The sequence below is a fragment of the Otolemur garnettii genome, unplaced genomic scaffold (assembly GCF_000181295.1).
Source record: "Otolemur garnettii isolate 467f Iridium unplaced genomic scaffold, OtoGar3 scaffold00158, whole genome shotgun sequence".
NCBI classification, from domain to species: Eukaryota; Metazoa; Chordata; class Mammalia; order Primates; family Galagidae; genus Otolemur; species Otolemur garnettii.
The window spans coordinates 3,202,102-3,213,513 of NW_003852553.1; the positions used below are offsets into that span (position 1 = coordinate 3,202,102).

At 39.9% G+C, this 11,412-nt stretch overlaps 1 protein-coding gene across 1 annotated transcript in view; it reads left to right on the plus strand.

Annotated features, from left to right (window-relative positions):
• Positions 1–11,162, plus strand: part of ATP6AP2 (ATPase H+ transporting accessory protein 2) — a 30,160-nt gene extending 18,998 nt beyond the window's left edge. Inside the window, exons 6-9 of the mRNA XM_003799896.3 lie at positions 1,728–1,781; positions 3,246–3,395; positions 4,650–4,769; positions 10,086–11,162. Of these exons, the coding sequence (XP_003799944.1) occupies positions 1,728–1,781; positions 3,246–3,395; positions 4,650–4,769; positions 10,086–10,280 (519 nt within the window). The 3' untranslated portion in view covers positions 10,281–11,162. The remainder of the gene's footprint in view (positions 1–1,727; positions 1,782–3,245; positions 3,396–4,649; positions 4,770–10,085) is intronic.
• The last annotated feature ends 250 nt before the right edge of the window (positions 11,163–11,412 follow it).

Consider the following 11,412-nt stretch of genomic DNA (forward strand, 5'->3'; position numbering starts at 1 on the left):
GGCTTCACAGCTCACAGCAACCTCCAACTCCTGGGCTCAAGTGAGTCTCCTGCCCCATCCTCCCAAGTAGCTGGGACCACAGGCGCCCACCACAATGCCCGGCTATTTTTTGGTTGCAGCCGTCATTGTTGTTTGGCGGGTCCGGGCTGGATTCGAACCCGCCATCTTAGGTGTATGTGGCTGGCGCCTTAGCCGCTTGAGCCACAGGTGCCGAGCCTCAAAGTAGTTTTGATTTACATTTCTCTGATGATTAAGGATGATGAGCATTTTTTCATGTGTTTGTAGGCCACACGCCTATCTTCTTCAGAGAAGTTTCTCTTCAAGTCCCTTGCCCACCTGAGATGGAATCACTTGTTCTTTTCTTGCTAATATGTTTGAGTTCTCTGTGGATTCTGGTTAGTTTCATGTCTTAAGTTTAAATCTTTAATCCAATGAGAGTCTATCCTAGTTGGTGAGAGGTGTAGGTCTAGTTTCAGTCTCTACAGGTTGCCAGCCAGTTCACCCAGCATCATTTGTCAAATGGGGAATCTTTTTCCCCACTGAATGTTTTTAATTGGCTTGTCAAAGATCAAATAATGGTGAGTAGCTGGATTCATCTCTTGGTTCTCTATTCTGTTCCATACATCTACCTCTCTGTTTTTGTGCCAGTACAATGCTGGTTTGATCTCCTTTACCATAATTTTCTTTTGAATCTCATGAATAAACTAATTCTTTTTGTGAATTGAGTTGTAGTAAACTCACAAAAGTAGTAAATAGTATCACATTGTAGCGTGTGTGTTGCCACCTATTAGGCCAGAAACGACTGTATTTACTTTGTGGAGCTGTACAGATCTGGTAACATGGGAGCCATTGTTCACTGCCCCTGCTGATGTTGCTGCATCTTTCTCATTTATTCTTGACACTACTGTGTATTCTTGACACTACAGTGGAGGGAGCCACGCCCTCCTCCCCTTTTTTAAAAGAGAGACAGTGGTCTCTCACGCTGTCTTACAAGCTGAAGTGCAGTAACATGATCATAGCTCACTTGAAGCCTCAAACTCCTAGGCTCAAGTGATTATCCTACCTCAGCCAGCCTCTGGATTAGTTGGGACTATAGGAGTATACCACCATGCCTGGCTAGTTTTTAAAACTTTTGGTAAAGATAGGGTCTTATTATGTTGCCCAGGCTGGGTCTTGAACTCCTAGTCTCAAGTGATCCTCCTGCCTTGGCCTCCTAAAGTACTGGGATTATAGGCATGAGCTACTTCACCCAGTGCATCCTGTCCTTCAGTTTCACTACCTGCTCATGTACCCTCCTAACCACATGGCCATGCTGCCTTTGTAGTAACCTCACCTTCTATCTGGTATGGTTGACCAAGACCACCACTATCTTTATTCTCCTATGTGTAAAGTGTTCAAGGGAAGTGAGCAGATGAGGCCATTGGAAGGATGTCATTGCCAAGATATCTGAGGCCTTGAGGGAAAACCATTATAGAATTTGACTTTATCCAAGATATAGCTATTTAGTGGTAGTCATTGTGCTAGGGAATAGCCAACACCACCTTTTTGCTAGGAAACAATGCTATATGCATTTTAAATTGAAGTGAACCTACCAAATGGAGGACAATTATATAAATTCACTTATGTAATTGACATTTGTAATATCCTGTCCTTTACTTAGTAAATGGTAAATACAGATCTTTGATGGTACATTAAAAAGAATGCTCGTTTCTTTTGGCTCTTTGAAGGTTGACCTGCTGTTTCTTTCTGAACTGCAAGTGCTACATGATATTTCAAGTTTGGTAAGTAGATTGCTCTAATTTTTTGGTTCTATTTATTTTGTTTTCTAGAGAATCCTTGAATGATAATGAAGCCAGTTGAATAATTTAAGTATGCTCTAGATTTAAGATCCCATGAATAATGAGAAATTAATGGTAGTGTTGGGAAGTTTGAACATATCTCATAGTCAAATTAGTACATTTTACATATACTTTTTGGAGACAGCATACATTCTCTAAGAACACAGGCCTGGAATTAAGAACACCCTGGCTGTAGTCTGAACTTGACTGTTGATTTCTTGTCAGTCATTAAGACTTAATCTCTATATCTTTGAGTCTAAAATAGAAACAATTTTTTGGACTAATGCTATCAGCCAAGTCAAGAAGGTAATAAATCTATCTAAAAGGTATTTTTTTGGTGAACAGATTTTTTTTTGAGATACTCTCACTGTGTTGACCCAGGCTAGAGTGCTGTGGTGTCGTAGCTCACAGCAACCTCAAACTCATGGGCTCAAGTGATCATCTTGCCTCAACCTCCCAAGTAGCTGGGACTACAGGAGTCTGCCATGATGCCCAGCTAATTTTTCCATTTTAGTCTCACTCTTGCTCAGGCTGATCTCGAATTCCTGAGCTCAAATGATCCACCAGCCTTATCCTTTCAGAGTGCTAGGATTACAGGCATGAGCCACTTTGTTAGCCATTGATGAACAATTTTTATAATAAAAAATCATCGTGGTAACTGAAATAGAAATTCTCACTTGTTTGCTGTGTTCTAAAGTTATTTCCCCGGCTTGGTACCTGTGGCTCAAGTGGCTAAGGCGCTAGCCACATACACGTAAGGTGGTGGGTTCGAATCCAGCCCAGGCCCACCAAACAACAATGACGGCTGCAACCAAAAAAAAAAACGGGGTGTTGTGGCGGGCACCTGTGGTCCCAGCTACTTGGGAGGCTGAGGCAGGAGACTCGCTTGAGCCCAGGAGTTGGAGGTTGCTGTGAGCTGTGATGCCATGGCACTCTACCCAGGGAGACAGCTTGAGGCTCTGTCTCAAAAAATAAATAAATAAATAAATAAATAAATAAAGTTATTTCCCCAACTTTCCTAGCAGGCATTAGGTCAGGCAGTCTGAAAGTGTAGTACTTGGAAGCCTGCAAGGTGGTCACTGATGGCTCATGCATTCCTGGAATCAAACTGGTCCATACATCTGTTCTTTCATACCCTGGCCCATATGTGTAAACCTGAGGAATTTTGATAATGGGTTTTATCAAATATTCAGGGAGTCCTGTATTACTCCTAAAAATGAGATTTGTGTTAGATTTGCTTTTTAGAAACTCTCATTTAAACTAGTTCTGTTTGCCAGCATTTTAGACTGTTGGTATGTTGTGGCACATTGGTATGGTTATGTTTAGCCTAGTTTAGGTAGGCATAAAACTTCAGCTGGCTATGTCTGACATCTTACTTCACTCACTACCTTTGTTTGTTCTTCTAAGTTGTCTCGTCATAAGCATCTAGCCAAGGATCATTCTCCTGATTTATATTCACTGGAGCTGGCAGGTTTGGATGAAATTGGGAAACGTTATGGGGAAGAGTCTGAACAATTCAGAGATGCTTCTAAGATCCTTGTTGATGCTCTGCAAAAGGTAAATATCAATGTGGCATGAGAGGTTGGTGTATGACCATTTCACTTTCAGCCTCTTAATGGAAACCTCTGCTCTGTGAAGCACTGCTGGTTAAAGTCTTCTTGCCCTCTGTGTGGGTCTTTTACTTGTGGTGGCCAGGCATGGATAGGGTCAAAGGTATAGGGGATATCTCTTCCTAATGCTGGGAGGGGCAGAATTAGGAAAGGATTGGCAACTCCAGCACAGTATTGTTTTTTCTTATTGTGGTAAAATACATGTAAATTTATCATTTTTAAGTGTATAGTTCTAGTCACATTACGTTCATATGTTGTGCATCCCTCATCATCATTCTTCTGTAAAACTTTTTCATTTTCTCAAACGGAAACTCTGTGCCCATTAAACACTATGATATAATCGAAGTAGAACACCTAGTACAGTACCAGATACTTAGTAGATGCACAGTAAATGCTAGTTCTCCTCTGAAGTTGTTCACCTGGCACTCTTCAATGAGGCCTCTTTTTTTTGAGACCGAGTCTCACTCTTTTATCCAGGCTAGAGTGCTGTGACCTCAGTCTAGGTGACAGCAACCTCAAACTCTTGAGTTCAGAGGATCCTCCTGCCTCATCCTCCTGAGTAGCTGGGACTACAGGCACCCACCAGACTCCTGGCTAATTTTTCTATTTTTTTTTTTAAAGCAGAGATGGTAGAGGTGGGAGTCTCACTTTTGTTCTGGCTGATCTTGAACTCCTGAGCTCAAGGGATCCTCCCATCTCAATTTCCCAGAGTGCTAGGATTATAGGCGTGAGCTACTGTGCCCAGCGTGAGGCCTCATATTTAAATCTTTATAGATGTTTGTGATTAACCAGAGACCACTTAGGAAAGTTTCTTCATTTTTCTTTGCAACTTCTCTTCTCTCAATTTATATGCCAATAAATTTAGTCTTTTCAAGTAATTGTATTTTAAGCATTTGAGTATATGTTTTCCAGAGTATTTTAACATAATCAAACCTTTAAGACTTACCTATTTTGAGACATGGCATGTGTTCTTGTAGCTGCACAGAAGCTTTACAAATAATTTTAATATGTATTTAACTTGTCACAGAAAATAAGTAGAGAGGTGATGCATACGTTAGTCAATGTGGATTTAGCTATTCCACAATATATACATATTTCAGAATATGTTGTATATAAGATATACAATTTTTATTGGTTGACTAAAAATTAAAATGAAAAAAGTATGTGTTTTGAGAGTCATAATAATGTTCATAACTTTCAGTTTTCAGATGACATGTATAATCTTTATGGTGGGAATGCAGTGGTAGAGTTAGTGACTGTCAAGTCATTTGACACATCCCTTGTGAGGAAGACAAGGACTATCCTTGAGACAAAAAAAATCGTGAGTATATTTTTAGATCCCGCTTTAAAACTGTAAAATTAACTTTTTACTAGAAAACAAAATCCTATATCACCTATGGAGGACACGAATAAGTCATCGATAAATCTGAAAAATAGTTTCAGTTAAAACATAGGTTTAGGCTCGGCGCCTGTGGCTCAAGTGGCTAAGGCGCCAGCCACATACACCTAAGGTAGCGGGTTCGAATCCAGCCTGGGCCTGCCAAACAATGATGGCTGCAACCAAAAAATAGCCGGGCGTTGTGGCGGCCACTTGTGGTCTCAGCTACTTGGGAGGCAGAGACAGGAGACTCGCTTGAGCCCAGGAGTTGGAGGTTGCTATGAGCTGTGATGCCATAGCACTCTACCCAGGGGGGATAGCTTGTGGCTCTGTCTCAAAAAAAAAAACAAAAAAAATAGGTTTATTATTCATATAGGTATGTGTGTTTTGCCAGTGATACTCAGTTCTTTGGGGTTGTAATCAGATAGTACAAGTGTCGCAACTCGTCGGGCCCTCATGGCCCTGGTCTCGATCACCACAGGAAGGAACCAGGCATGACTCAGATTAGTAGTGCATGCTTGAGGGAGACGGGTTAGCCCTTCTTTGCAGGGTAGTCCTGAGCAACCTCCACACTAGCCTTTTATTGAGACAGAACAATATGGGTGAGGGGAGTAATTAACAATGACTAGGTGCTGAAGGCTCGGGCTCTTTCTCCATAAGGAGCTCCTGGGGGCGAATTGCCTGACAGTCCAACCCCCAGCTGTAAATCATCTTGCCAGAGGTCGTCTGGCTCTTGGCGTCCTCTACATACAAGAATCTGAGTTAGGGATAAAAGTAAATCTGTCAAAGCCAATAGTATAAATCAAACATTGGTATATATAAGGAGACAGTAGCCTGGCTCTCTCATCCTATGGACTCTGCTTTTCTACAAAAATACTATCTTTATGGCATAGTCCCTCATTTTCTGGGGTCCTCTGTATATACCCTTTTTTTTTTTTTTGGAGACAGAGTCTCACTATGTCACCCTTGGGCTTAAGCAATTCTCTTGCCTCAATCTCCCTAGTAGCTGGGACTACAGGTGCCCACCACAAAGCCCAGCTATTTTTTTGTTGCGGTTGTCATTGTTGTTTAGCTGGCCCAGGCTGGATTTGAACCCACCAGCCTTGGTGTACGTGGCTGGCACCCTGTGCTACCAGTGCCAAGCCTATATATACCTGTTTTTTTAAATGTATTTTTATTTCAGAATATCACAGGGGTATAGACATTCTGGTTACACAGATTGCTTTTGTACAGTTTATGTATACCTCTTGATAATTTTGATTTACTTCAGTAATTCTTTGGTATGGATTTTGGTTCAATTTTAAGCATTTACTGGGCTCAGGGCAAAGTTGCTGGCCATGGTAAAACATGTACTGTGTGTGTGTGTGCATGCACAAGTATATCCATACAGCTCCAGCAAACTTGGTGAGGGGTGACAGAAAGAAGTATAGATGCTCCATAACATCCTGTGGTCAAGAACATGACCTCACAGTTGGCTTCATTGCTTGCAGCAGCCAGATACATAGTCGTTTATACACAGTCCCCTTCAGAACCATTTGCAGCCCCCACCCTGCTCACTTTTACTGATGGAAATGTGGGACTTGGAAGAAGGTCAAGCTGATGCCTGTTTAAGATAGTCAAGAGATGATTGGTTGGAGATTGTTTCATCCAAATTGAATTGGATTAGAAGGGTGTCTGTTTAAGACAGGATGGTGGGCTCCCCCCCAAATTTCCCACTATAAAACATCTAGAAAGGCTGGATGAAAACTAAACATAATCCTAGCACTTTGGGAGGCCGAGATGGGAGGATCACTTGAGGTCAGGAGTTTGAGACAACCCTAAGCAACATAGTAAGATACCTTCTCTACAAAAAAATAGAACAGTTAACCAGGTGTGGTGGCATGAGCTTGTAATCCCAGCTACTTGGGAAGCTGAGGCAGGAGGATTGCTTGAGCCCAGGCATTTGAAGCTACAGTGAGCTATGATGATGCATTCTACTCCAGCAACAGGGCAGTAGGGTGAGACCCTGTCTTGAGGGGAAAAAAAGAAAGTAAGGGAGATTCTTTTACAGAGTGAATGAAGGAGAGGAACCTGAAGGTAGTAAGCAGGCTACCCTAAGGACATTGGCCAGTTGGGTTACCAAGAGGCCCTTAGCTCCGTGTATGTGGTAAATTGGAAATGATGCCTCCAGATAAAGCTGGTTATCTTGAAAGAGCTATGCCCTCAGTGATAGGGTGATCTGTCTACCACCAAAGGGAGACAAAAAAGCAGCTTGGGTTCTGGGAGGTCAGTGTATGTGTTCTTTCAAGGAATTCTTAAACTCAGGGTTACCATCCTTGGTTTGGGACTCAAATTTATATTTACTTCAAATTCTAGGAAGCCACCATAAGAAATTAACATAAGACCTGGTCCCACACTGGTAAGGCCCCTCTGGTGCCTAGCAAAAGTAAATATAAAACTTCTCTGGCAGGACACACCATAAGCATAAGCCACAGCAGAGGGCAGACCCCCCACGAGTCTCCCCAAACATGAACTCCAAAAATTGTAAAATGTGGGTGAAGCCAATCCACCATGAGTACGAATTAGCTAAAAGAGCAAATGGCAAAATTAGACCCACAAAGAGCTTCAAATAATAATAAAAATGTGGTATAAGCCATAAAATGACAGTTTAAGTACACTGATTAAAGAAATAGAAGGAGACAAGAAAGGAGAACTTTTTTTAAAAGACAGATTTCAATTTAGTGGGAAAATAAAATTTTAAGTACTAGATTCTTTTGGCATTGCCATGTTAGGCTTGCTAATTTTAGATTCTAGAGAAAAGTGCCAGTTTGAAGAAGGTCCTGGTTTTGGTACTTTCTTTGAGAAATCAGTTTTGCAGAGCTGAATTATTTTGTCTTTGAGTTGTTAGATTGAATTTGAGTCAGCTGCCTTAATGGATAAGTTTAATTTATTAGAAAGTAGTTTCTCAACTTTTGTATGGGTTGAGAAGGGCAAGGATCAGGTAATACCATTGGATTTTCTTTATTATGGTAGTGAAGTAACTAACACTTTGCATATACAATGTAATCTTAAGATTTCTTTTTTGTTATACATAATAGAGCAAAATGAACATTTTGACATGGGATGTTGGTACCAGGCATTCCTTGGAATACCACTTCAGTCTGACTCACTATTTTGAAGTTGACAACTTTCATCACTCTTCCATATCTAGTGTGCCCTTCAACTGTGTACTAATAGTCTCACCCACTTGGCAGAGAAAAAGAGGCTTCAGCATGAAGTTTCTTTTTAGGGTGATGGAAATGTTCTAAATTTAGATCGAGACAAAGATGACACACCCACTACAATTCATTAAATTGTATATTTTAAATGGGTGGGGAAAAAAAATGTTTACCAAAAAAATTTTGAAAAGCAGCAAAGAGGTTTTCAGGGTGTCTATACTCCCTGCAGGTAAACACACATGTCTATACCTATCCTCTCCTCCAGTTAAAACCACTATCTTCCCTACCTTAAAGGAAGAGATAAGAGTTTAAGAAAATGTTTATTGAATGTTCACTACAATGCCAGGTGCTGAGACTGTAGGGTCACATAGAACTAGGTTACATTCTCTTCTCCAACCTCACTGCCAGGTACTGCACCCCACTCTGCTGCCACCTCCAAACTTGTCTGTCTCCCTACTTCCCAGCTAGACCCTCTCAAATCCATCCTGTACATTGTCATCAGGGTTTTTTTTTTTTTTTTTGTGAGACAAAATCTTGCTCTGTCACCAGGCTGGAGTACAGTGGTCTGATCATAGCTCACTATAACTTCAAATTCTGGAGCTCAAGCAACCCTTCCATTCCAGTCTCCCAAGTAGCTAGGACTACAAGTGTATGCCATCACACCTGCCTAATTTTTTGCTTGTGTTTTGTAGAGATGGTGTCTGTGTTGCCAGGCTGGTCTTAAATTGTCTTCAGGTGATCCTCCCAAAGTGCTAGGATTATTGGCCTAAGCCACCTTGCCGGCCAAAGTTATCTTTTTAAGACAAACCTGACCAGGTCACTCACCTCATACCTGAAACTTGTCAATGGTGACTCATTGCCCAGAGGTTCAAGTCCAGATTTTCTTTTTTCTTTTCTTTTTTTTTTTTTTTGAGACAGAGCCTCAAGCTATCACCCTGGGTAGAGTGCCATGGCTTCACTGCTCACAGTAACCTCCAACTCCTGGGCTCAGCCTCCCAAGCAGCTGGGACCACAGGCGCCTGCCATAACGCCCAGCTATTTTTTGGTTGCAGCCATTATTGTTGTTTGGCAGGCCCAGGCTGGATTCGAACCCACCACCTTAGGTGTATGTGGCTGGCGCCTCAGCCACTTGAGCCACAGGCGCCAAGCCAAGTCCAGATTTTCTATAGCTTCCCTGATTCTAGATTCATCTCTTGCTGTTTTCCTATGTTTACAATGTTCTAGGCAGAAGGAGAAATCTCCCAAACAATGCCTTTGCCAGTATGAATTCATTTTCTCAAACAATGCCTTTCACAGGCCTACATTTGACTCAGCTTTTCCCCTCATCCCACATAGGCAGATAAAAGGTCAAGATTGAAGATATGGTTGAAGCATCATTTGTTTTTTCCTCTTTTGAGTTTTAAAAAACATCTAAGTGGCTTATACATACATAAGTATGTAACATTTAATACTAGTTAGTAATACTATATAGTTTAAGAGAGTACCTGTTCTTTTGAAGCTCCTCTGTCTTATCCCTCTACCCTCCCCTATCCAGAGGTAATCGCTAATCATTCTCTTATGTTTTCTTTAGATTGACTACATCTGTATTTATTCTTAAATAATGTTTGGTTTTGCTGGTATTTGAATTTCATATACATGTAGTCATACTTTATATATTTTTCTATGTTCTTTGCTCAGTATTGCTTTTAAGATTCACTCAGGCTGATGAATGTAGCTGTAGTTCAGTCATTTTACTGCTTCATATTTTATCATATGCCACAATTGGTTTTCTTATATATGTTTCTTGGTACATATATAGAAGATTTCCCTAGGATTTACTCAATCACAGGATATGTGCACCTTCAATTGTTTTAGGTATTGCCAAATTTTCTCAAGCAGTTGGATGGGCTATACTTCCTGTCTTCTCCATGAAGGCTCCCCTGGGCTCCTCCGAGCATAAGTAGCTCTTATTTCACTTAGGAATAAATGTTTTTTAGACAAATGAGTCATAGCTACTGAATTCAGATAATTTCCTAGCTTAAGATTCTTCCATCTTTATTTTTCTTTATTTTCTTCATTGTAGAAGGACCCAGAAAGTCCCTATAACCTTGCATATAAGTATGATTTTGAGTATTCAGTGGTTTTCAACATGGTACTTTGGATAATGATCGCCTTGGCCTTGGCTGTGCTTATCACCTCTTACAATATTTGGAACATGGATCCTGGATATGATAGCATCATTTATAGGATGACAAACCAGAAGATTCGAATGGATTGAACTTTCCTCGTGCCAGACTTAGAAAAGTTTGGAAATCAGCTGTTTTGTTAAAATATATCTTTTAGTGTGGTTTAAAGTAGATAGTATACTTTAAAATTTATATAAAAAAGCAAATTTTGTTCTCTATTTTGTGTGTGCCTGTGATGTTTTTTTAGAGTGAATCGTACTATTGACGTGAATTGAACTGTGTGATATAGATTCCATAATATACTCAAATATGACATAGCCATTTAATAACATAATCTCATTCCATTTAATAAATTTGGAAATATGCACTGAAAGAAATGTAAAACATTAGAATAGCTTGTGTTATTTATGTTGGAAAAATGCACTGAATTTATTAGAGAATCTTACAAATGCTTAACTTCCTTACATGAGATAGGTGAGATCATATTTGGGCTGTTGTATACTATGAACTATTTGTAAATGTCTTAATTTGATGTAAATATCTCTGAAATAATAGAAAACATTTTTAATTTAGAGCAGCCCTAGAATATGGATGTGCTTATACAATCGCTTAGTTTTGGAACTGTATCTGATTGACAGACAACAGCTGTTTTTTAACCCTCTTCTGCAAGTTTGGTGATCCATATGGTCTAGTATGGATATTAAAAATACTACATTGATCTAAGAAGAGACTAGCTTTGTGGAGCATAGGTGCTTTTAATTATATACACAAAAACAAATCTTTGGGGGACATCTCGAAGCATGAATATAAAATAATTTTATTTCAGTAACTTTCCCCCTGTGTAAGTTACTATGGTTTGTGGTACAACTTCATTTCTATAGATTACTAAGTGGAAGTGGATGAATTCTGCCTTTCATGTGGAAGTGGACCAATGTCTTTAAAGAGTGACAAATAAAGTTAATAATGATTCCAAATTTGTGTCATTTTAGTACTATTTAATATTGTAAAAACCTAACTGAACAGGCTTTTATTTCCTCAGGATTGGCTATTTTGTTGTACTAATTGAATTCATACTGGAGTTTTTTTTGCACTGGTTTATTCTCACTGCCTCCTAAGATTCAATACCAGTATAAGGAAGGCATTTTAATTACCATATGATAAATTCACACTTGACTTTATGTAGAAAGGGTTAGATTTTTCTATAGCATTTTTTTTTTTGAGACA